Raw genomic sequence first — 27,785 nt, 5'->3', positions numbered from 1 at the left:
TGTTCAAACAAAAACTTATATTTGAATGTTCATAGCAGCACTCACTATTTAGAGCAGCCAAAAGGTGGACAGGACTCAAATGTCTATCAGCACTTTCCCAACCACAGAATAATTCAACCGTTTTAAACGGGAACAAAGTACTGATTCATATTACAAAATGGATGACCTCTGAAAATGTGTTAAGTGAAAGAAGCAAGGCATGAAAGTCCACAAACTGTAACTTTCCACTTATATGAAACATCTAGAATAGGCAAACCCACAGAGACAGAAAGCACATCTACGGTTGCCAAGGGCTAGACGGAGGAGGTAAGAAGGGAAAGCATAATGGGTAAGAGGTTTCCCTTTAGAGAAATAAAATTTTAGAACAAGATAGTGATGATGGTTCCACAACATCGCGAATGTAATGAATTATATACTTTAAAATGGTAAATTTTATATTATACATATTGTACCATACTATCAATATTATATTCCATATAAAATTTTGTAAGTTACTTTTCAAAATGTATGTCTCCAAGAATTTTCCATGTCAAAACATATAGAAGTTATAGAACCAATTCATTCCTTTAAAACTAATGTTTGATATTTAATAGTATGGATGTACTATATTTGATTGAATCATTTCATGAACACTAAGGTGGTTTCTAGTTTTTTGCTGTTAAAAATGTTACAATGAAAACACCATTATGTGTTTTCCTAGGTAATTGTAGTAACTTCTTTGTGGGAAAGATACTGATCAATAGATTTGCTAGACTGAAGAATCTATATGCACTTCAAGTTTTAACAGCCACTGTCAACTTGCCCTCTGAAAAGGCCTCCAACAGTGCACATGTGTCTTCACTAATACTTAGCATTATCAAACTTCTCAATCTTTCAAGTTTTTTAATCCATCTGATAGGTGAAAAATTTCCCTGATTACAGCTGACCACTATTTTATATTAGAGAGGCAGCCCAACACAGTAATCATAACACGGACCCTAAAGCTGAGCTGCCTGCGTTCACTTTACAACTTGGCCCTGCCACTTACTACCTTTAAGACCTTAGGCAAGTTATTTAACTCACTGTGCCTCAGATTCTTCAGCAGAAAATGATATTAGTTCTTATACATCATAAGGGTGTACTAACAATTATGTAAGTTAATATATGAAATGGGCTTATATTAAAATATAACATACAAAGTAAATGATTATTAAATATTTCTGATACACTTTATCTATTAGAAATCTTTTGATTTTCTTCTGTTACTTGACTATTTCTTTTGCCAATTATCCCTCCTACAGAATGTTAACAGCGGTGGTCAAGGTATTGATATTAAAGCTGTTATTTAACTATACATTTTTATGTATTTTCAAAACTCTTTACAATTAGCATCAGTTCAGTTCAGTTCAGTTCAGTTGCTCAGTCATCTCTGACTCTGCGAACCCATGGACTGCAGCACACCAGGCTTCCCAGTTTATTACCAACTCCCGGAGCTTACTCAAACTCATGTCCATCAAGTTGGTGATGCCATCCAACCATCTCATCCTCTGTTGTCCCCTTCTCCAGCAACAGGGTCTTTTCCAATAAGTCAGTTCTTTGCATCAGGTGGCCAAAGTATTGGAGTTTCAGCTTCAGCAGCAGTCCTTCCAATGAATATTCAGGACTGATTTCCTTTAGGGTGGACTGGTGGGATCTCCTTGCAGTCCAAGGGACTTTCAACAGTCTTCTCCAAAACCACAGTTCAAAAGCATCAGTTCTTCAGAGCTCAGGTTTCTTTATAGTCCAACTCTTACCTCCATACACGACTACTGGAAAAACCATAGCTTTGACTAGATGGACCTTTGTTGGCAAAGTAATATGCTGCTTTTAATATGTTGTCTAGGTTTGTCATAGCTTTTCTTCCACGGAGCAAGTGTCTTCTAGATTCATGGTGGCAGGCTCCAAAGTCTATCACTCATTGTTTCCCCATCTATCTGCCATGAAGTGATGGGACCAGATGCCATGATCTTAGTTTTCTGAATGATGAGTTTTAAGCCAACTTTTAAGCATAACCGTATGTTTATAATGCCAACTTTTATAGTATAACCATATGTTTATAATGAGGAAAAAATTAAAAAGGGAACAAATTTGAGATGTAAACATAAGTAAACTTTTAAAATTCCCTAAAATGAATAAGTTATAGGTTAACAAAAGTTTATTTCTTGCCAAAATTGCTAACAAGTTTGTAATTACTTTCTGTAAGTCATCTGAGAATTCGCTAACCTATAGTATTGTTACAGAAAGTAATTTATTAATATAAACAAATAACAAGAGAAATATACTAGGAAAAAACTTTTAACAGGTTTATGATTCACCTCACCAATAGAATAGATACAGCAGAGTATCTACATGTAAAGTACTCAAATGTTTTTTATTGAAATTCCTAGCAATGAGCACGTTTTGATTATACTCATAATCATTAGATTATTAATAAATACCAAAAAACATCTTATTTCTTGATATATGTATTAATAAAATTAGGAAATGTTCTTTAGATTCTTCATATTATAAACTCCAAAGGAAGGAAGTGTGGTCAGAACATTTGCAACTTTTACCTAAGCAAAACGCATGTTGACACACACAGAAGGTTCTCAAATTTTGCTGAAAGAATCCATAAAAATCCTCTTATATGCAACTTTTAAAAATATTTTTTACCATCTAGAAATCGGATCAAAACATAAGGGAAACTTATTAACAGGTGCCATTTTGATTCCATGAACAACCAACGCTGCTTGCATAACCAGCTACAATTCAGATATGTTATTCGTCAGCAACATACTTATTTCATACATAAAAATGAATTTCAGATATATTAACAATGTCGATCTAAAAAACTCCAAATACTTTAGAAATTGATGAGAATTTAAATATTTAAATACAAAGACCACTCTAAGCAACATGGAAAATATAGGAACTACAAAGGGAAATATATCCATACTGGACTATATAAAAATGAAAACTTTTTGAATAGTGTAACATACAGAAAGACCAAAAGACAAAAATACACTAGGAAAATTTAATCTCATATTAGAATCAATATCCCTAATATAAAAGAGACTCTACAGATCGGGAGGAAAAATCCAAATGACCAACATAAAAAGACATTTTACTTCACAAAAATTGGAAAAAACACATGCTGGATCCACAAGTTAACATTTTCAAAAATTCCATCAGAATAAACATTAGAAAGAGGACTAGTAAAGAGGATTCAAGAAACAGGCATCACACTGCTGGTAAAACCATAAGCTACCATAATTATCCTGGAAAGTAATCTGAAAATATCTTATAATTAGAAAAATATATGCTTTAACCTAGAAATAAAAGCACCAGATCATTAGGTATGCAAAAAAAAAATTTACTGAAGCACAGTTTGCAAGAGTAAGAGAAGAGGAGGGAGAAACTCCTGAATATATAAAAGAGGAAAGGCTGAATAAATGTTATGTTCATATTCTGCAATATTATGTGACTTTCTTTCTTAAAGCAAGGAATCTGATTTATATTCATCCAAGGGATACACAGACTGAGAATAGTAAGCTACAAAAACTGGGTATAGTATAGGCCCCATTTTGAAAAAAACGAAGCAAAATAAAAACTTAAACATCTACACACATGTATAAACATATATTGCACAGAAGATAATGAGATAAGTCAACAACACTACAATAAAAATTACCAAAAGAGAAGATATAGGTCACATATCACACTGCAAACACTGATTACCTCAGGGAGTGGAAATGGACAGATTAATTTTTCTTATTATGCCTTTGCTTACTGTTTTAACAGTTAACTGAGTCCATACTACTTGTATAATTAAAAAAGGAAACTTTAGCAACAAATAAATGACTAAATAATACCCCCTGAAATACAAAGGGAATAAAATTTGGCAAATAGAGAAAAAATAATCAATTACATTCAGAGTTCCATCATTCCAAAATAATAACCACTGTAAATACTTTTCATATATTTCATTTTACTATGTTATTTATGTGAATGGCTGATAAACCACTATGTTAAAATATAGTGATACACATACACTCTTACTTTGCTCATTAATGCTTTAGTATTAAGATTTTTATGTTATTAGAAGTCACTTTGTAAGCCATTTTTATTGGGGGCATAATATATAACTTTATAAATATACTATACTTTACTTTGGTGGACACTGAAGTGATTTCCAGTTTTGGGCAATGATGTCTGAACTTCAGACTTTTGAGAGATTCCCAAAAAATGAATTATTGGTGAAATAATATGAACATTCAAAAGTATTCTTGAAACATACTCTCAAAACTGCTTTTTACAAACTATGTACTATTTATCATGAACTATGAAGGTGAACCTCCATCTCACAGAACTTGTATCAACGATGAGTATTTTAATTTTTTGACTTTTGCTAATGTGATAGATAAATATTGACATATCTATTCTAATGTGAATTTAAAGTTTAAATGAGACTACAAAATTCATATAAATACATACATATATACACAGAGTCACCTATCTCACTTCTTTTGTGAATTGCTATTGGGCCTATTTTTTTCCATTTAGCAATAAAATGAACCAACTTCAATTTCTGTTACTCTAACAGTCTTAATTAAACTTATAAAAGGTTTACGTGACTAAGACTTTTAAATCAGGGTCAGTGGTTCATTAAGAAGAGAGTACAGGAGCAATACCAAACACACAATATATACAATACTTTCTCAGCTTAATTTATAAGTTCTACCAGAATTATTAAAAATGCAATAGTTTACATAAGAACTGATTTCATACCTGCTGAATTCCAAGGCACAAGTATAAGATACTGTCTGGGTCATATTTTTCACCATTTGGTCTCCGCACTTCTTGAATAAACTGGCATAAGCCTAAACTCAACTCAGCAAAAGTGCAGGACAGAATATCTTCCTTCAGCTTGATAGAGCGGACTGTGGAAAGGTAGAAAACATCTGAAATACTAACTTATAAGAAAAATAATAACTTTACTCAATTCACTAAATAAACACTGACTACACTGCCCCAGGTATTGTGGTATACACTAGTGAATACATGGATTAAAGACAGATACTCATCTCAAGGCTTTTTTAGTTAAAGAAATAAAGATAATTTAGCACATATGATATAACATTTAAATAAAATGTCTTATTTAAGTAAAATTCTATGAAAACAAATAAAGGCCATCTAATAGTGAAGAGTCATGTTAGATTCCAGAGGATGTTAAAGGTGGAGAAGAATTAAACATGTAGATTAAGAATTTCAGCTTGAGGATATAAAAAGATTTCCCAAAGTATATTCCACAAAATACTAACCATGTGAAAGCTCAATAAAACTGAGTTTCTAAGATCTGATAAATTTGGAAAACAGCAGTATATTATATCTGCCTGTGAAGAATTCACAGTATGTTTTAATATATTAAAGGCTCAGAAGATATCTGTAAAAGGAATGCTATTTAACTTTAAGTCATATTTATTTGAATAAAGTACATTTCAGATTACATATTAACAACTTCATGCTTTTGAAAATGCTGGAAAATACAGTATGTGCTCAGCCACAAAACTGAAAGGGTTTGGAGACTCAGGAATATAGGAGAAAAGTAAAGAGGGCAGATCATGGTAAGCCTCATATATTTATATATAAAGATTTTGAAGACAACTAAGAATTGAATTGCTTCCCAGGTGTCTCAGGGGTAAAGGATCCTCCCACCAATTCAATAGACAGAGGAGATGTGGGTTTATTTCCTGGGTCAGGAAGATCTCTAGAGGAGGAAATGGCAACTCACTCCAGTATTCTTGCCAGGGAAATTCTACGGACAGAGGAGACTGGTGGCCTACAGTCCACAGTGTCACAAAGAGTTGGACATAGAGCAAAGGAGCACAAGCACATATGACCTGAATTAGTTTTAGGCATGAGAGTTATCTAATTTGATTTTTAGAGATCTTATGGGAACAGACTGGTCCACACTGTGGGATGAGTTAAAACACCCTTTCCAGTTCCTGCTTTTCCACATGTAAAAAAGACTACATGTTTCCAATGGTACACTTGAGCTTCCCTGAGTTGGTTTTGCAAATTTAAACAGGTCATTCATGAGGGCAAGGACCATGTTTGACCTTTTTACCTCAATATGTACCACCATGCTTGATACATGACAGATAAATACAGTAAGTATTTTTCTGGAAGAATGAGTAGTAGAAATGAGTAGGCATCCTGTGTGGCTACTGCATTTAGGCCTGGCAGTCTAATACAATATTACTTCTCCATTCTCACTACCCCTCCTTTCTCAAAACTGTTGTGGCTCAAAGTGCAAAGTGAAAGGCCTAGTAAAACCGTGAGCATTTTTGTATCACTCTGAAGCAGAGAGATTACACTTGATCTGTGGGAACTCAGTAAGTCAGTCACAGACCACAGCAGCAACTAACTGCTCCAATGAGGGTAAACTGAGGTGAAGCAAAGAATACATGCAATCACCCAGGTATCAGAGAGAAGGTACAGTTGGAAAGGGGTGAAAAATTTAGTTACACACTCATGCATTCCTGCCCTATCTCATTCCACAAAGACTTCATAAAATAATTTCTTTGTGATAAACAAATGATATATAAACAAAATTAAAAAGCAGAACAGAAACTGAAAAAATTTAGAACATAAAACAAAATCCTGGAAAGAAGAAATCTAATGATTAGGGTTCTAAACTAACACAGTGTTGCTTTGTTTGAACTGTTTATTGGGTTCCAAATTTCTTGGCACCAGAAGTGAAACCTGCAAACACGGTCAATCATATATAGCTCCTTGATGGGAGAAACTACAGAAACAGCAAGGCTTTCCCAGGTACTTTTCTTAACAACAACAATAAAGAAGTGTTCCACTGGTTTCCACATGGATTAGTCTACAGATACAGGACTCAAAAAAGAGAGAGATTTGAGTCACTTCCACAGTGTTAGAAAAAGACACAAAATTTCTTATATTTGTATAAGAAACTCATGTCGGAAGATAATAACCTTCCCTTAATAACAAGTTCTTGAAAACTGACAGTGGAGATTAATTTTGTTTTTTAAACATAAACTTCAAATTTTAAAGAATTTTAAATTTCCATTTATAAATTTAAAATCAACGATGATATTACAAGCAATTCAGATCATAAGGAGAGAAGCATTTTACCTTTACAGCCTGGCTCTGAAGATTCTTGAGAGAGTGCATGGTCTTGAGTACTTCCTAACGGCTCAGAACATGGGCTAGATGAGGCATGTTCAACTCCTGACATGAAAAGAAAAGTAAATGAGAAGTTTAAATAAAGATGGAAAAAAATTAAGCAAAGCCAAAAATCAAAGCTTTATGGGATTTTTGACTTAGTATTTCTCCCCTTTGAGTAGGTTTATGAATTTATTAATCCGTATTCCTCCCATCCCTAAATCAAGACACAAATTCATGCCATGTATTTACCGCCACATTTCAGATCCCCCTGCTCTTCCTTGGCATTTTTCCACTGAACCCAGTTCTTCCAGGCGTTTACCCCATACATGTATTTCAATGTCATCCCAGACACTGAGCACCCTTGAAAGGCTCCTTGAATAAGACTCCTGGGCTCCACAGATACTATAGACTTCTTCCGTCCCTGTAAGAATTTCCAAAAATTTACAGAATATAAATTTAGTTTTGGATCTTTAGGAATCATGGTTTGCAAAGATAGAATGGGCATAAATTTACAGAAAATGGAACTCAGTATTACATCCCTGAGATTCAGAGTTCTTATAGCTAGAGTTTTAGAAGTTGTCTACTCCTATCTACAGGAGAAAAAAAAAAAGAGAAAACTGAAGTGTAGAAAATAATACTGTAATAATCAATAATATTTGAGTATTTATTTACTATCTTCCAGATACTAGAATTACAAAATAAGGTATGAGGTATGAGTAACAGTTATTACACTCAGGTCTATTTAATGGAATAGATGAACAGATGGCTATAAAACAACCGTCAATCAACTCGCTAACTACACTGGAATTCAGCAATTAAAACAATAAAAAAATGTTAGCAAAATCCATTAAAGTCAGAATTAACCAACACATGTTAAGAAATCAAAAATGCAATTAGAGAATACTTTGAATTTAAGTAAAAATGAAAACAAAACATATCAAAATTTATGTAATAATGCTAAGCAGTGCCTATAAGGATATTTATATTTATTAAAATGCTTATATGAGAAGAAAGTCTGAAATCAATAAGCTAGCTCCTATGTTAAGAAACTAGATTAAAGACTACATTAAAACCCAAATTAGTAATAAAAATAACAGCAAAAATCAATTAAAAAATAGAGGAAAAGATTAGTAAGACAAAAAAGGTGGTAATTTTAAAAGGTTAAAAAAATTGGTAAATCTCTAGCCAGAAAGATTATAGAGATGAGAGAAGATACAAATTATCAACACCTGATTCTCCAGACAAAGGGTAACAAAAGAAAACTGTGAACATTCTGATGACAATAAACTAGATAGCTTAGAAAAACTGAACAAATTTCTTTAAAAATACAACCTAACAAAGCTTGCTCTAGAAGACATAGATAATGTAAACAGCCAGAGGAATTCAAATTGTATCTTAAAACATTCCCACAAAAAAATTCCAAATCCAGATGACTTCACTGCTGAAGTCTACTCAAGAATTAAAGTAACTATATAAATTGTATTTCAGAAGAGGAACAGTAAGTCACTTTACATCACTATTATCTTGCCCAAGGGCAGATAAAGTCATTACAAAAAAACTACACATCAATACCAGACCACCTGACCTGCCTCTTGAGAAACCTTTATGCAGGTCAGGAAGCAACAGTTAGAACTGGACATGGAACAACAGACTGGTTCCAAATAGGAAAAGGAGTCTGTCAAGGCTGTATATTGTCACCCCCTGCTTATTTAACTTCTATGCAGAGTACATCATGAGAAATGCTGGGTTGGAGGAAGCACAGGCTGGAATTAAAATTGCCAGGAGAAATATCAGTAACCTCAGATATGCAGATGACACTACCCTTATGGCAGAAAGTGAAGAGGAACTAAGAAGCCTCTTGATGAAAGTGAAAGTGGAGAGTGAAAAAGTTGGCTTAAAGCTCAACATTCAGAAAACGAAGATCACGGCATCTGGTCCCATCACTTCATGGGAAGTAGATGGGGAAACGGTGAAAACAGTGTCAGACTTTATTTTTGGGGGCTTCAAAATCACTGCAGATGGTGACTGCAACCATGGAATTAAAAGACGCTTACTCCTTGGAAGAAAAGTTATGACCAACCTAGATAGCATATTAAAAAGCAGAGACACTACTTTGCCAACACAGGTCCATCTAGTCAAGGCTATGGTTTTTCCAGTGGTCATGTATGGATGTGAGAGTTGGACTGTGAAGAAAGCTGGGCGCCGAAGAATTGATGCTTTCGAACTGTGGTGTTGGAGAAGACTCTTGAGAGTCCCTTGGACTGCAAGGAGATCCAACCAGTCCATTCTAAAGGAGATCAGTCCTGGGTGTTCACTGGCAGGAATGATGCTGAGGCTGAAACTTCAATACTTCCTCATGCGAAGAGTTGACTCATTGGAAAAGACCCTGATGCTGGGAGGGATTGAGGACAAGAGGAGAAGGGGACGACAGAGGATGAGATGGCTGGATGGCATCACTGACTCGATGCACATGAGTTTGGGTGAACTCGAGGAGTTGGTGCTGGACAGGGAGGCCTGGTGTGCTGTGATTCATGGGGTCGCAAAGAGTCAGACACGACTGAGCGACTGAACTGATTGACTGACACATCAATAGATCTTTTAAACTGACATACTTAAAAACTTATACTAGCAAACTCAATTCAGCAATATATATAAATATAAAGACATCAAAAAGAGAGTACTGTTCATCCCATAAATGCAACGTTAGGTTTATCACTGAAAAAAAATCAATGGTTTTCACCATTTAAAAAGACTTACAAAAGAAAAATCAGACGATCATCTCAAGAGATCACCTGACTAAGTTCAAAACACGATCACAAAAGCTGAGTAAATCAGAAGAGAACTTTCTAACCTTGATAGAGGTCATCTATGAGAGAGACTGCCATCTACAAGAAACCTGTATGGAGGTCAAGAAGCAACAGTGAACCAGACATAGAACAGTGGACTGGTTCCAAACTGGGAAAGGAGCATGTCAAAGCTGTATACTGTCATCCAGCTTATTCAACTTATATGCAGAATGCTGGTCTGGATGTAGCGCAAGCTACAATCAAGCTTGTGGGGAGAAATATCAGTAATTTCAGATATGCAGATGACATCACCCTTATGGCAGAAGGCAAAGAGGAATTAAAGAGCCTCTTGATAAAGGTGAAAGAGGAGAGTGAAAAAGCTGGCTTAAAACTCAACATTCAAAAACTAAGATCATGATATCTGGTCCATCACTTCATGGTAAATAGATGGGGAAACAAAGGAAACAGTGACAGACTTTATGTTCTTGGGCACCAAAATCACTGTGGACGGTGACTGAAGCCATGAAATTAAAAGACGTTTGCTCCTTGGGAGAAAAGCTATGACCACCTAGACAGCATATTAAAATCCAGAAACATTACTTTGCCTACAAAGGTCCGTCTCGTCAAAGCTGTGATTTTTTTAGTAGTCATGTATGAATGTGAGAGCTGGGCAATAAAAAAGGCTGAGTGCTGAAGAACTGATGCCTTCGAACTGTGGTGCTGGATAAGACTCTTGAGAGTTCTTTGAATAGCAAGGAGAGTAAACCAATCAATCCTAAAGGAAATCAACCCTGAATATTCACTGGAAAGACTGATGCTGAAGCTCCAGTACTCTGGCCACCTGATATGAAGAGCCGACCTATTTGAAAAAACTGATGCTGGGAAAGACTGAAGGCAGCAGGAGAAGCGGATGACAGAGGATGAGATGGTTGGATGGCATCACCAACTCAATGGACATGAGTTTGAGCAAACTCTTGACGGTGAAGGACAGGGAAGCCTGGTGTGCTGCAGTCCATAGGGTCGAAAAGAGTCAGACATGAGCAACTGAACAACAACAAGAAATATACAGGTAACACTGTATTTAACATTGCAAGGCTGAACTCTTTGTTAAAATTGGGAAGAGGCATGAAAGCCTACCCTCATATTAAACACTGATCCCAGTTAATGCAATAAATCAAAAAAAGCAAGAGGAGCTTCCTGGTGGTCCAATGGTTAAGACTCTTGCTTCCACTGCAGGTGGCACAGACTCAATCCCTGTTTGGGGAACTATGATCCAACATGCCACATGGCATGGCCAAAAAAAAAAGGCAAAATAACTAATAATAATTTTTTTTAAAAAAAAGGAAGAAAATACCCTGAGATTGTAAAGGAAAAAATCTAAACTTTCTTAATTCACAGATAATACAACTGTGTAGGTAAAAAATCCCATAGATTTTAGTTGAGCAAAATCACCACATATAAAGTCAATATACAAATCCATCTCTATTTCTATATGTCAATGAAGAACACTAGACAAGGAAATTTAAAAACAATGCTACCCACAACAGGATCAAAAATATATTAAAATATTTACTAGGTATAATTTAACAAAGTGTAAGACTTGTACAATGAAACATAAAAGTACTGTTGGGAGAAATTAAGATAATCTAAACAGAACAATCCAAATTGGAAAGGAAGAAGAAAAACTGTCAGTGCTTGCAGATAACACAATACTATACACAGAAAATCCTAAACACACCACTAAAAAGCTATGGGAAGTCACCAATGAACTCAATAAGGTTGTCTGATACAAAATCTAATGCATTTCTAGACACTAACAACAAACCGTCAGGGAAATTTTAAAAACAATCCCACTGACAACTGCATCAAAAAGAAGAAAATACCTAGGAATAAATCTAATAAAGAAGGCAAAAGACCTGACTCAGAAAACTGTAAGATGATAAAGGAAACTGAAGATTAAACAAGTAAATGGAAAAATATATCATCTTCATGAATTAGAATATTGCAAAAATAATGATACTACCCACAGAAAATGACAGATTCAATGCAAACAATTCAAAATACCAATGGCATGATCCACAGAACTAAAACAAACGATCAACTATATGGTCAATTAATCTATGACAAAAGAGGCAAGAATATATAATGGAGAAAAGACTGTTCCTTCAGTAAATGATATTAGGAAAACTGGAGAGCTACATGGAAAAAAATGAAACTGAACTACTTTCTCACACCATATACAAAATTAAACTCAAAATGGATTAGAGATGTAAATTTAAGACCTGAAACCATGAAACTCGTAGAAGAAAACACAGGCAGGAAACTCTAGCATTGGTTTTAGTAATATTTTTCTAGACCTGTCTCCTCAAGCAAAAGCAAAGTAAAACAAAACAAAAATAAATAAACAAGTGGAGACTCATCAAATAAAAAGATTTTGCATACCAAAGGAAACTCTTAACAAAATGAAAAGGCACCCTACTGAATAGGAGAGGATACTTGCCAAGTACGTATCTAGAAAGGAGTTAATATACAAAATATAAAAGAACTTAGAGAACTCATAGAAAGAAAAAAATGCAGTTAAAAAATGGTCAGGGGAGCTGGACAGACTCTTTTCCAAACAGACTGCCAACCAACATTTGGAAAGATCCTCCACATCACTAATTATCAGGAAAATACAAGTCAAAACCAACACGACATATCACTTCACACCTTTCAGAATGACTATCATGAAAGGGACAATAAAGAACAAGTGTTGATGAAGATGTGTAACAAGAGGAACCCTTGTGCACTCCTGGTGCAAATGTAAATTGGTTCCACCATTGGGGAAAGTTGCATGGAGCATTCTCAAAAATTAAAAATATTAATAAGACTGTCGTATGATCCAGAAATTCCACTTCTGGGTATTTTCTACCCAAAGAAAACAAAAACACAAGTTCAAAAAGATATATATGCACCCTTATGTCCACTGCAACATTACCAACAACAGCCAAAATACGGGAACAGCCAAGTGTCCTACATGAATGGATAAAGAAGATGTGGTGTGTATACACAACACACACACACAGTTGCATGCAAAGGAATTATTAATCAATCACAAAAAACGAATGAAATCTTGCCATCTGTGACAGCACAAACGGACCTAGAGAATATTAAGGTAAGAGAAAAAAATTGGACAGAATGTAAATACTACATTATTTCACTTATATCTGCAATCTAAAAAATAGGACAAATGAACAAAAACAAAACAGAAACAGAACCAAACATACAGGGAATAAACATGGGGTTGTCAGAGGGGAGGGTGCTGGGGAGATGAGAGACACAGGTGAGGGAGAGTAAGACGTAGAAACTTCAGTCACAAAGCAAGTGAGTCATGGTCATGTTAGGACACGTACAGCGTGGGGAATACAGTCACACAATATTTATGTAATATCTCTGTATGTTGACATATTGTAACTAGACTTATCCTAGTGAACATTTTGAAATATGTACAAATGTCCAATCACTACGTCATACTCCAAGGACATAATGTTATGGGTCTATTATATTTCAAAACCAAACAAATTCTTAGAAAAAGAGATCAGATTTGTGGTTAGCAGAGGCACAAGGGAGAGGGAGGTGGAATTGGATGAAGGCAGTCAAAAGGCACAAATTTCCAATTTTAGGTAAGGAAGTACTAGGGATATAATGTGCAACATGATACATATAATGAACACTTCTCTATATTATATATGAAAGTTGTTAGGAGTAACCCTAATAATTCTAATAATAAGGAAAAAACTTTTTTAAAAAATATCTTTAATTCTTTATCTATATGAGATGATGTGTGTTTACCATCTTATTCTTATATTCATTTCATGAAATGTAAGTCAGTCAAATCATTATGCTATATACCTTAAACTTATACAGTGCTGGATGCCGAATATATTTCAGTAAAACTGGAAGAAAATAAAATGAATCATGGAAATGGGGGGAAAAGTTGTTTTTCACTATTAAGCAAAGAAAAAGTCACAGAATAGGAGCAACTCATATTTGATTCAAGAATTATATCCATAAAAAAAAACAAAACACAACTCCATAAGACACCTAACACCCCCTCAATGCTCAACAGTTTTGAACACACACTTTATCAAAGATATACAAATACCAATATACATTTGAAAAGATGCCTACACATTAGCCATGAGGAAAATAAAAATTAAAGCCATAAATTAATATCACTACAAATTTACTAGAATAAAATTAAAAATTTATAATACCAGGTGATGATAATTGATTATAATTGATAACTGATAACAACTGATAATAATTGTTATTATCAATAAAAATTAATAATTGTTAGTAAAGTCATGGAGCAGACAGAATTCCCAGACTGCTGGTGGGAATTCAAGATGGTACACCCACTTTGGAACACACTTTGTCAGCTTTCTTACAAAGTTAAAAATACACATTAGACCTCACAATTCCATCCCTGGACATTTTTCCCCAAATGAAAACATATATTCTTCACAAAGATGTTTATATTAGAATGTTCACAGCAGCTTTATTTAAAAACACCCAAACATGAAATAACCCAAATTTCCATTAGCTATTAAACAATTATATAAACAATAGTTTATCCATAAAATGAAATACTCAGAAATGAAAAGGAATGAGCTAGTAATACATGAAACAATATGGATAACTCTCAAAAACATTATGCTAACTGAAAGAACCCAGATACAGAAGAATACAAATTATGTGACTGCATTTATATGAAATCTTAGAAAAAGTAAAGCAGTACCATTTTACAGCAATCCACAAAGCAGATAAGCCAGTGGATGTCAGGAGCTGGAGATGAAGACTGACTGGAAATGGTAACAAGGCAAATTTTTTGCACAAGGAAAGTATTGTCATTGTGGAGGTAGTTACGTACTATATACATTTATCAAAGCTCATCAAATTGTACACTTAAAATTTATGAATTTTTAAATGTAATTACAACTCAATGGAGTTTTTTTTAAAGGCTATTATTGTTTAAATTTTAGTATGAGAAACCCCAGTCACCATGAAAAAGTCTTTGTGTACTTCACTATTATAACTGTACTGAATAAAACAGCAAAACTCATTATTATATTTAAAAGCTAAATTTAGAGACTTTTAAAAAAAGAGGAAAGTCTATTAACAAGAATTATAAAAAACGAAACAGAAAAATCCTTCAATTGTGGAAAAAGTCCCTCTTAAAGAAATGTAAAATAAAAAGATATGGTTTTTTACTTCAAAAAGCAAAAACATTAAAATTCAAGATTGGGAAATAATAAATAAAATGCTAAAAAATTAAGCTACTGCTTACTCTTCGTCTGGGCTGGGGGAAGCCATCTCTGTGTCGTCGTCTTGTTCGGGAACGTACCTGGATTCCCTGTCCTTTGTTCAGTGGGTCAAAGGATTCTGTGATAACCAGGAGAAAGCATAATGTGAGATAAATAACTTTAGTTAAATAAAGTCTCAGACTAGAGGAGGAAATATCAGGTACTCATTTATATTGTTTTGATAAAATACAGATTTTACTTGTATATTTAAGGAAACAGAGGAGATATAGCATGAATAAAAGCTTTATTAACAATCCAGAAAATCTCCTATATGATTACTGTGGGAAAGTTAAAAATAACAACAAAAACAAACTAAACTTTTGTAAAGAAGAATATGGTATGAATCAATACCTTCAAAGTCAGGGACTATTTGTGCCTTTAAATAGTAATCACACATTATAACTGCTTCAGAATGTCGATTCAGAGTTGTACCAATCTTCTAAAAAAAGACTTTCAACAGTCAGGTTACAGTGAACAAACCTGAGGGGAAATCTGCTTCCAGATCTTGTTCAGTTTCCCCTTTTGAGAACTGCTTCACTTCTAAATCAGCCTCTTGCACAGTATTTGACTTTAAGGCATAATGATTTAATTCTTCCTCCCAGCTATGTGGAGTAGATACTGCCTCTGATTCAAGATCACCACTGTAAGTACTTCCTTGGTCTGAAATAATAAAAAACAAACAAGCCCTCAAAATGAAATGACTCCTGACATGCTCACACATCTCCCTGAAATCCTAAATAACAAAAAGTCAGGTATAGCTGCTGGACAATTCCGTAGTTACCCTCAAGAATGAAGCAACTTTTCACCAGAATCACAGAAATGGATTTATATCCTTGGTGTACACTTTAGTACACTAGTTCAGTTAATCCCTAAAACCAGTATCTGAGGTAGCTTTTATCAGTCTCTCTATAAATTAGCACAAATTCACAGTTCTCTGATGCCCCCAACAAATGGCTTAAATTATAAATATTAAATCCAAGGTTGCTAATACCTTATGGGTTTGCATCACTAACAGAGATACAATATTTCTAAGTTTCATAATATATTTACACTTACAAACCTTTTTCAAATATCTTGGTGTCTAAAAAGAGTTCCTGTTCAGAAGTTTGGGATTCTAAAGAAAAAGAAAAGCACATAATGTCAATTTATATGTATATGTGAACAAAGTGCATCTCAGATGAAATGACTGCAAAATACCCTGCATATGCAGAGTGAATGATTCATTAATAAAAATTAAGCATTAGCGATACAGTTAAATTACAACTGGGTAACAGTGGTTATATTTCCAAATAGCAGTATGAAAAAAGTCAAGACAAGAGATGTTTATTTTGGATTCTATGTTATCTGAAATTTCTTTTTTTCGCTTTTACTTTTTAAAATATATTAAAAAAATTTTTTATTTAAGGATAATTGCTTTACAGAATTTTTTTGTTTTCTGTCAAACCTCAACATGAATCAACCATAGGTAAACATATCTCCCCTCCTTTTTGAAACTCCCTCCCATCTCCTGCCCCATCCCACCCCTCTAGATTGAACCCCTGTTTGAGTTTCCTGAGACATATAGCAAATTCCCATTGGCTATTTTACATACGGTAATGTAAGTTTCCATGTTACTCTTTCCGTACATCTCACCCTCTCATCCCCTCTCCCCATGTCCGTAAGTCTGTTTTCTATGTCTGTTTCTCCACTGCGGCCCTGTAAACAAATTCTTCAGTACCATTCTTCCAGATTCCTTATAAATGAGTTAGAATACAGTATTTAGCCTTCTCGTTCTGACTCACTTCACTCTGTATAATAGGTTCTAGGTTCATCCACCTCATCAGAACTGACTCAAATGCATTCCTTTCTATGACTAATATTCCATTGTGTATATGTACCTCAACTTCTTTATCCAGTCATCTGTCGATGGACATTTAGGTTGCTTCCATGTTCTAGCTATTGTAAATAGTGCTGCAATGAACAATGGGATACATTTTTCTCTTTTTCAATTTTGGTTTCCTCAGGGTATATGCCTAGGAGTGGGATTGCTCAGTCATATGGTGGTTTTATTCCTAGTTTTTTAAGGAATCTCCATACGGTCTCATACTGGCTGTATCAATTAACATTCCCACCAACAGTGCAAGAGTCTTCCCTTTTCTCCACACCATCTCCAGCATTTATGTTTGTAGACTTTTTGATAATGCCCACTGTGACTAGTGTGAGATGATATCTCATTGTAGTTCTGATTTGCATTTCTCCAATAATGAGCAATGTTGAGCATCTTTTCATGTGTTTGTTAGCCATCTGTATGTCTTCTCTGGAGAAATGTCTTTTTAAGTCTTTTTCCCACTTTTTGATTGGATTGTTTTACTGGCATTGAGTTGCATGAGCTGCTTGTATATTTTGGAAATTAATCCTTTGCAAGTTGTTTCACTTGCTATTATTTTCTCCCATTCTGAGGGTTGTCTTTTCACCTTGCTTATAGTTTCCTTTGCTGTGCAAAAGCTTTTAAGTTTAATCAGGTCCCACTTGTTTACTTTTGTTTTTCTTTCCGTTACTCTAGGAGGTGGGTCATAGAGGATCTTGCTCTGATTTATGTCATCAAGTGTTCTGACTATGAAATTTCCTTTTTTGATAACAAACACACACAATGTTTATTTACTCACAGGTTGAAAAATCTGCTTTACATTGCTTCCCCCCTGAAAAAAAAAGACTTACCATGAAATGGAAAACGGAATATAAATACATTAGCAATCAGCACATGAAACTAAACAGAACAAAGTTCTATCAATTAAAAACCACCTTATTATTACTACCTTTTTTTTTTTTTATTGTACCACACAGCATACAGGATCTCAGTTCCCCAACCAAAAATCAAACCTGTGTTCTCTTCAGTGGAAACAGAGTCTTAACCCCTGGACACCAGCAAAGTAAGTCCCTATAAACTACTTTAAAAGTAAACAGTTTAGGGCTTTCAGTTCAAGATGGTGAAGGAAGCATGCTCATCTCCTCCTATGACAGCACCAAAATTGCAACTACCTACTGAATAATCGACAGGACACAGGGATGCACCAAAAAAAGATAAGCCACATCCAAAGACAAAGAAGCTGCAGTGAGAAGGAGTGGCACAATCACAATAAAATAGATCCCATACCCAGCAGGGTATGACCCACAAACTGCAGAGTAACAGTACCAAAAGAAGTTCTCCCACTGCTGTGAAGGTTCTGAACCCCACATCTGGCTTCCCAGCCTGGAGCTCTGACGAAAGATCTGGGAATCTCCAGGGAATCTGGCCTTGAAGGAAAGCGAGATTTGACGAAAGGAATTTCCAGGACTGGGAGAAACAGTACTCCAGTCTTGGAGGATTTTGCATAAGCAAAATCTTGCACACACCAAGCCCTAGAGGGAAGGAGCAGTGACCTCACAGGAGCCTGAACCAAAAACTACCTGCTAGTGTTGGAGGGTCTCCTGTGGAGGGATGGGTCAGCAGGCGCTCCCCAAAGGTACAGGGCACTGGCTGCAGCAGTCCAGGAAGGTCTCCTTCGGCATAAGCCCCTTTAGAGGCCACCATTAACCTTACCATCGGGCCTGTGGACCCCAGGGTTGCATCAGTTAGTTCAGTTCAGTTGCTCAGTCGTGTCTGACTCTTTGCGACCCCATGAATCGCAGCACGCCAGGCCTCCCTGACCATCACCAACTCTCGGAGGTCATTCAGACTCACGTCCATCGAGTCAGTGATGCCATCCAGCCATCTCATCCTCTGTCGTCCCCTTCTCCTCCTGCTCCCAATCCCTCCCAGCATCAGAGTCTTTTCCAATGAGTCAACTCTTTGCATGAGGTGTCCAAAGTACTGGAGTTTCAGCTTTAGCATCATTCCTTCCAAAGAAATCCCAGGGCTGATAACCTTCAGAATGGACTGGTTGGATCTCCTTGCAGTCCAAGGGACTCTCAAGAGTCTTCTCCAACACCACAGTTCAAAAGCATCAATTCTTCCCAGGCCAAACAACTACCAAAGAGGAGGCACAACCCCACCCATCAGCAGATAATCGGATTAAAGCTTTACTGACCGAGGCCCTGCCCACCAGAGCAAAATCCAGTTTTTCCCACCACCAATCCCTTACATTAGGAAGTTTACACAAGCCTCTTAGCCTCCTCCATCAGAGGGCAGACAGAAGAAGCAAGAACTACAGCCCTACAGCAGCTAAAACAAAAACCACATTATAGAAAGTTAAACAAGATGAAAAAGCAGAAAGCTATGTCCCAGATAAAGGGACAAGATAAAACCCGAGAAAAACAACTAAGTGAAATGGAGCTAGGCAACCTCCCAGAAAAAGAATTCAGAATAATGACAGTGAAGATAATCCAGGATATTCAGAAAATAATGGAGAAGATGCAAGAAGTGTTTACCAAAGACCTAGAAGAACTAAAGAACAAACAAACAGAGATGAATAATACGCTAGAAGGAATAGCAGAGGCAGAAGAACAGATAATGAGCTAGAGGACAGAATGGTGGAAATCACTGCTGTAGAAGAGAATATAGAAAAAAGAATGAAAAGAAATGAGGACAGCCAAAGAGATCTCTGTGACAACATTAAACACACCAACATTTGCTTTAGAGGGGTACCAGAAGGAGAAGAGACAGGGACAGGATCTGAGAAAATATTAAGAAATAATAGATGAAACCTTCCTTAACAGGGTAAAGAAATAGTCATCCAAGTTCAAGAAGCACAGAGAGTTCCAGACAGGATAAACCCAAGGAGGAATACATCGAGATACACAGTACTCAACCTGACAAGAATTAAAGACAAAGATTAACATGAAAAACAACAAGGGAAAAACAACAAATAACAAACAAGGGAACTCCCATCAGGCTATCAGCTGATTTCTCAACAAAAACTCTACAAGCCAGAAGGAAATGGCATGGTATATTTAAAGTGATAAAAGGGAAGAACCTACAACCAAGGAAACTCTATCCAGTAAGACTTTCCTTTCAGATCTGATGGAGAAAGCAAAAGCTTTCCAGACAAGCAAAAGTTAAAGAGAATTCAGCACCATCAAACCAGCTTTACAACAAATGCTAAAGGAACTTCTCCAGACAGGAACACAAGAGAAGGCAAACATCTACAGAAAATAAACCCAAAATAAAGAAAATGGTAACAGGATCAAATGCACTAACCAAAAAAGAGACTGGCTGGCTGGATGAAAATATGTGTGTGTTTGCATTTCCACTTACTACATCACTCTGCTCAATGCCCCAAACTGCATGTAATTATTTTATACTGTTAGGTCAATCATGTTCCCATTATGGTTTGCAATTGTAATTATGTTCTATTTTTTGTCTGGATATTGATTGTGAAAACTGATAAACATCTTTCACTATTGTGATTATGTAACTATTACTCACTCAATACCACTGTATCATGATTGGTCAACAGAAAAATAACAGAACTCTGTATCATCATAACTACCATTTAATAGAAAAACCTGTAAACACTTTTGAAAATCCAGATGCTTATCAGAATCACTTTGGATTTTTAAAATATTTATTTATTGGCTGCAGCAGGTTTTAACTGCAGCATGTAGATCTTCAATCTTCTCTTGCATCAAGAAGATCTTTAGTTGTGGCATGGGAACTCTTGACTTGTGGCATGTGGGATCTAATTCCCTGACCATGGATTGAACCCAGGCCCCCTGCATCAGAAGCACAGAGTCTTGGCCACTGGACCACCAAGGATGTCCACTATCTTGGAATTTTTTGAAAAATACAAATGTACAGGTATTGCTTTTTTCCCTCCAGAGCTCCAGATATATTTCTAATGAGTAGCCATGTTTAAAAAGAACTGGATTGTAACTTTTGTTGTTGATGTTCAGTTCCTCAGTCGTGTCCAACTTTTTGTGACCCCATGAACTACAGCATGCCATGCTTCCCTGGCCTTCACCATCTCCTGGCGCTTGATCAAACTCACATCCATTGAGTCAATGATGCCATCCAACCATCTCATCCTCTGTTGCCCCCTTCCCTTGCCTTCAATCTTTCCCAGGATCAGGGTCTTTTCCAGTGAGTCAGCTCTTCACATCAGGTGGCCATAGCACTGGCACTTCAGCATCAAGTCCTTCCAATGAATATTCAGAGTTGTTTATTTTAGGATTGACTGGTTTGATCTCCATGCAATCCAATGGACTCTCAAGGATCTTTACCAGGACCACAGTACAAAGGCATCAATTCTTCAGTGCTCAGCCTTTTTTATTGTCCAGCTCTCACATCTACACATGACTACTAGAAAAACCACAGCTCTGACTACATGGACCTCTGTTGGCACAGTGATGTCTCTTTTACTTTTATCTAGTTTGTTTCACCTTTTGTATTTCATATTCAGTGCTCCCATTTCATTTAGTTTATGTTTTCCAATTTCTCCACCTCTTCTGGGTTTTTTTTTGGACATTCTTTCTCAAGTGTAGTAGAAAAGCTTTTGTATACTTATACATAAATAATATGTACAATATATATATTTTAGAAAACTTAGGAATTTTCACCTAACTAAAAAATTATGACATTTTAATTCCACTTGTTTGACTTAGAATGAATAAATAGAATGCTAGATTTGTAACTAAAAACATAGGTATGCAACAAGAGAAGTTTTACTGTATAGAACAGTAAACTATAATCAACATCTTGTAATAACCTATAATGGATAATAATTTCAAAAATATTATACCTGTATATGTATAACTGAATCACCTTGCTATGTACCTGAAACACTGTAAGTCATATAAATGTTAATAAAATACATATATTAAAAATAAATATAAAAAGTTTAAAGATTCAGAGTATTAAAAAATCACATTATTTTAAAAACTAAGGAAAACTGTCTCTTCCCTGAAATCAAAGATAAATGAGCCAGATCCTTTTAGTTGGAATTAATTTTTCCCCCTGTTATATTTCTAGACCATTTGATTTTACTTATGCTATGATAATTAAAACTGGCTTAAAGCTTAAAGTTTTTATGTTTGACTCCATTGCAAGTTAAGGCAAACTCACAATATTTGTACAGAGGAAATATCTGATAAATGCCGACTATTAATGTGAATGAAGAAGCCAAGTTAAAATGAGGTTTATCATTAGAAATTGCCTTAACTTCCAAAATAAGTATCAGATATTAGAAGATCAAGTACAGGAGCAATATTCTAAGACATTAACATCCATATATAAATGGGTCACAACTATCAGATTATACACCAAAGAGCAAAATGAGACCAGAAATTTTGGAATAATGACAAAAAGCTTTTTCTCCATCTCATATATTTTAAAATATATAGTGGCAACACAACCGAAAAGTTGACAGTAGTTTTTTCAAATGCTAAACTGTTGGAAATCTCTAGAATGTACTATACAAAATCAGAACCCAGTGGCTAGCTTTCTCTGACTCTTCACGACTCCATGGACCAGAGCATGCCAGGCCTCCCTGTCCATCACCAACTCCCAGAGTTTACTCAAACTCATCTCCATTGAGTTGGTGATACCATGCAACCATCTCATCCTCTGTTCCCTTCTCCTCCCACCTTCAATCTTTCCCAGCATCAGGGTCTTTTCAAATGAGTCAGACGGCCAAAGTATTGGAGTTTCCGCCTCCAGCATCAGTCCTTCCAATGAACACTCAGGACTGATCTCCTTTAGGATGGACTGGTTGGATCTCCTTGCAGTCCAAGGGACTCTCAAGAGTCTTCTCCAACACCACAGTTCAAAAGCATCAGTTCTTCGGCGCTCAGCTTTCTTTACAGTCCAACTCTCACATCCCTACATGACTACTGGAAAAACCATAGCCTTGACGAGACGGACCTTTGTTGGCAAAGTAATGTCTCTGCTTTTTTTGCTTTTACAAATATTCACCTGTACATTTCAACTACCTTAAACACTGTTTCCTCTATCTTTTCTTATGTTTGTATCTCTTCTTTCATCCATAAATCCCATAAATCAAGAAGGTGCTAATTAAGGCTGGAAACCATTCTGGCATACTAGAGAGTTCTAGTCAAAATCCTTTCTTTGGAGTGAGATGGACCTGGATTCAACTTCTGGTTTCATTATTTCCTGATTGTATAACTATGGCTAGCCTATTTTCCAAAAGAAGAATCTAAAGTAAACAATACCTTCCTCATGGAGTAGTTGTGAAGATTAAATGAGGTGATGTATACAAGTGCATTTAGGACAATGCCTAAGGTACAGCAAGGACATAAATCTTAACTACAGTTATTATCATTATTATACACTCATAAAATGGGATTTATCTACAGGCTATTTTGAACTAAACGGTTTTCCATCCTAATATTCTATTTACCTTCTACCAACAAGCTGACTATTACACAACAGGAATTTTTATCTGTGGACCAGGGACTGCCCTGGTGGCTCAGTCACCAAAGAATCTGCCTGCAATGTAGGAGACTGCCTTCAATGCAAGAGACCCGGGTTCAGTCCCTGGGTTGGGAAGATCCCCTGGAGAAGGAAATGCAAACGGCAACCCACTCTAGTATTCTTGCATGGGAAATCCCACGGACAGAGGAGCCTGGTGGGCTATATAGTCCATGGGGTTGCAACTGAACAACTGACCACACAGGCTTTGACAACAAGTATAAAACCAGAATATGATCAGGAAACAGGGATTTGTATGTTACTTTTCTGGAAACATTAAGAACCAGAAAGTTTATCAAAACTTAATTTTTTTCCTAAACTGCATAGAGTTTCAGAGTTAACAAGTTTAACAAGCCCACAGGCTTGGTATTTAAACACAAGCTTTTAGACTTAGTGGCTGAACAACAGCAAAGGCTTTTAGAAACTTCCTGACTGGCTAACACTTAAAATTACTCTTTCACTTTCACTGACCAGAAAATCTGCAGATGTGCTTTTCTTTTTCTTTCCTTTAAAATCATACCAACCTCCCTGAGATAGAGTCTTCTCCTTCTCTTCATCTTCTGCAATCATTTCTGCCATTTCAAGGAGATCAGCTTCAAAAGGATGTGAGGGAAGCTTTTCCTTAATGTCCTCAATACTCTCGGTGACTTTATCTTCGTTACCCATTACGGATGGAATAAGCACAGGGACAGGCATCTGAAAGACCAAGGACAGACTGAAGAGTTTCTTGGGAAATAAGTCTATCATCAAAACTATTATTTGTGAGATCATTTAAATACAAAAATAATAAACAAATCCAAGATATTTTATGGCCAACAATTAAAACAGCCTTGCTAATTTTTTTTATAAGACTACAGTCTCTTAAATAAAAATTCAGTAAGTGCTTTTCGGACACTCAAAAAAAGTATCTCTGAATCCTTTAAAAGAATAATTAAGCAATTCATTTTTATTTTTGATTATATTTCTTGTTTAATATTTTCACACAAGTGTTTCTTGTAAGAATTCAGTACCAAGAAAACATGTATTTTCTGATAAAAAATGAATACATTTTTCTTTCATAAAAAGTCAGAATCCTGGAAATCACAGTACTCCTCTTTTCAGCCATGCTAGAATCTAAGATTCTAACACACACCATTTCCAATCTTTTTCTATGTTAGTGGTCTTACTGTGTTTAAAATATTTTTAAAAACACCATAATCTTATCTGAGAAGGCAGGGTACAATCAGAAGCTGTCCTTTATAAACTCCATGTTCAAGTAATTAAAGTAATATGATGATAGCCAACATGAGACAGGTATATTTTACCAACAGGTGAAAAGTTTCTATGGAGCTGCCGAATCTCAATTGAGAAAACTGTGCGCTGAATTAGCCCTAACCTCTAAACGGTTACTCACTGGAACTGGAATCCCAAATGGGACTGGCGCATACTGAGTATACAGATGAAGAGGCACAGGTACGAACACCGGCACTGGAACTGGCACCACAATCATTTGGGGCTGAGCTGGAGTGTCTTCTAATAAAAACAAAAACAAAAGCAAAAACCCACACAAAAACAAAGAGGGTTAGAAACAACAGCTTAATAAAAAAAATTTTTTTGTACTTCAAAAGAAGTATCTATGATACTAGGGTGCTTCCCAGGTGACTCAGCGGGTAATGAATCTGCCTGCAATGCAGGAGGCAGGTTCGATCTCTGGGTAGGGAAGATCCCCAGGAGGAGGGCATGGCAACCCACTCCAGTATTCTTGCACGGAGAATCCCATGGACAGAGGAGCCTGGTGGGCTACAGTCCATAGGGTGCAAAGAGTCAGACACGACTGAAGTGACTGAGCATGTACCCACAGACCCATGATACTAGGAGTTCACAGAAAGGAGAAATTGTGAAGAAAGGCTTGAGTATAAAAGCACTAACAAAAAGTGGGCAACACAATAATTATCAATGACACAAGAATAAGATGAATGGTGGCTATAATCTCGATGAATAATGGAACAGTGATCTTAGAAGGGAGGTATAGAAAACTTAACATGAATAGTAGTGAATGTTAAAGAGCAGACAGAATATACAGAAGGGCCCTTTTTATAAGGCTTTAGTACATTTAAAATCATTTCTAGTAAACAGTGGGAAGTACTACAAATTGTTTAGCATAAAGTAATGGTATAAAAATTGCATTTTAAAAGATTAATTTTGCTGCCATCTTTGCATGGAATATAAAGTATACAAAGCAATTACAATAAATAGAGCTAAGACAATAAGGGCCTGAACTAGGGTTGTTATGACAGCTGTAGAAAAAGACTTAAGTATTCACAGCAGGCTTCCCTGGTGGCTCAGACGGTAAAGCGTCTGCCTACAATGTGGGAGACCTGGGTTCAATCCCTGGGTCGGGAAGATCCCCTGGAGAAGGAAATGGCAACCCACTCCAGTACTCTTGCCTGGAAAACCCCATGGATGGAGAAGCCTGATATGCTACAGTCCACGGGGTTGCAAAGAGTCGGACACGACTGAGCAACTTCACTTTCACTTTCACTTCATTCACAGCAGAAGGTCTAAGATATTAAAAAATTAAACAGAACTTGGAAACTAACTTATACATGAGTAAGGAAAAAATGGGAAGGATGGAGGTAGGAGTCATTCAATTATTTAACAACCATCTACAGTCTTTTCTGTAGGCCAGAAACATGCTAGATAACTATAAAATCATTACTATAAGAGAAAAGGGGAACTGAAAAGTTGACAATTTGGCTAGGGTTAGAAGTGGGGAATAATATGGGATCAATTTTACCATGGTACAGTGGACATAAAAAAAGTTATGATTAGAGAAGTCTGATAACCACGCTGCTGTTGTTCAGTCACCCAGTTGCGTCCAACTCTTTGCAACCCCATGGATTGTAGCACACCAAGCCTCCTTGTCCCTCACCATCTCCTGGAGTTTGCCCAAGTTCATGCCAACTGCATCGGGGATGCCGACCAGCCAACTCATCCTCTGATGCCCTCCTCTCCTTCCATCTCATCCTCTGATGCCCTCTTCTCCTTCTGCCCTCGATCTTTCCCAGCACTGGGGACTTTTCCAATGAGTCGTCTGTTCGCATCACATGACCAAAATACTGAAGCTTCAGCTTTAGCATCACTCCTTCCAGTGAATACTCAGGGTTGATCTCCTTTAAGATTGACTGGTTTGATCTCCTTGCTCTCCAAGGGACTTTCAGGAGTCTTCTCCTGCACCATAGTTCGAAGGCAACAACTCTTTGGTGTTCTGCCTTCTTTATGGTCCAGCTCTCACAACCATATGTGACCACGGGGAATACCAGAGCCTTGATTATATGGACCTTTGTTGGCAGAGTAATGTCTCTGCTTTTCACCACACTGTCTAGGCTTATCATCTCTTTCCTGCCAAGAAGCAATCATCTTCTGATTTCATGGCTGCAGTCACCATCCGCAGTGATTTTGGAGCCCAAGAAAAGGAAGATCTGTCACTACTTCCACCTTTTCCCCTTCTATTTATCACACAGTAACCAAGCTACATGCTGCTAAACTAGGTCACTATTTTGGGATTGACGTGTACACACTGCTATATTTAAAATAAATATCCAACAAGGACCTACTGCAAAAAAATATTAAAAATAAGTTTTTTAAAAGCCACACAATAAAAATACAGGACTATCTTATCTATAGCCTTGCTATACAACATGGTTCATGAACCAGCAGCACTGACATTACTCAGGAACTTAAAAGATGCGGAACCTCAGCTCCACTAAATCATAATCTACATAGCAACATTCCCAAGTAATTCATATGCATATTCATGTTTGAGAAGTACTGGCCTAGAGGATAACCTTCCAAATCTAAGAATCTAAGATTCCTTTCTATTTTAAAAATCCTGCGATTTTCGGATGGCAGCATGAGGAGCTTCAGAAATCCATTCCTTAGGGAAACAAGCAAAGCTGGTGAAAATCTAAAAAATAACCATTTAAATTCTTTCGAAATTGTCCAAAGGGTACACATCAAATGGAGAAATGTTTAAGAAAATCTACTAAATACAGTAAGAACAGTAGGAGTCTATGACATTTGATCTACCACCTG

The 27,785-nt window shown here is 36.2% G+C and overlaps 1 protein-coding gene across 8 annotated transcripts in view; it reads right to left on the bottom strand.

The window, feature by feature from the left end:
* The window catches only part of ZMYM4 (zinc finger MYM-type containing 4), a 169,037-nt gene that overhangs the window by 22,262 nt on the left and 118,990 nt on the right, over window positions 1–27,785 (bottom strand). For all 8 annotated transcript variants that reach the window (XR_011256232.1, XR_011256238.1, XM_069586190.1 and 5 more), the window contains 8 exons: window positions 25,105–25,223; window positions 24,236–24,407; window positions 16,389–16,442; window positions 15,809–15,988; window positions 15,313–15,407; window positions 7,447–7,618; window positions 7,165–7,260; window positions 4,789–4,940 (listed from right to left, as the gene is read on the bottom strand). Coding sequence is in view for 6 of the 8 variants with exons in the window: in XM_069586190.1 (XP_069442291.1) it covers window positions 4,789–4,940; window positions 7,165–7,260; window positions 7,447–7,618; window positions 15,313–15,407; window positions 15,809–15,988; window positions 16,389–16,442; window positions 24,236–24,407; window positions 25,105–25,223 (1,040 nt within the window). In the remaining 2 variants the exon portion in view is untranslated. The remainder of the gene's footprint in view (window positions 1–4,788; window positions 4,941–7,164; window positions 7,261–7,446; window positions 7,619–15,312; window positions 15,408–15,808; window positions 15,989–16,388; window positions 16,443–24,235; window positions 24,408–25,104; window positions 25,224–27,785) is intronic.

Source organism: Ovis canadensis, chromosome 1 (genome assembly GCF_042477335.2).
Source record: "Ovis canadensis isolate MfBH-ARS-UI-01 breed Bighorn chromosome 1, ARS-UI_OviCan_v2, whole genome shotgun sequence".
Lineage (NCBI taxonomy): Eukaryota > Metazoa > Chordata > Mammalia > Artiodactyla > Bovidae > Ovis > Ovis canadensis.
The sequence above is the reverse complement of the archived record's forward strand: the minus strand, read 5'-3'. Positions and strand labels throughout refer to the sequence as shown.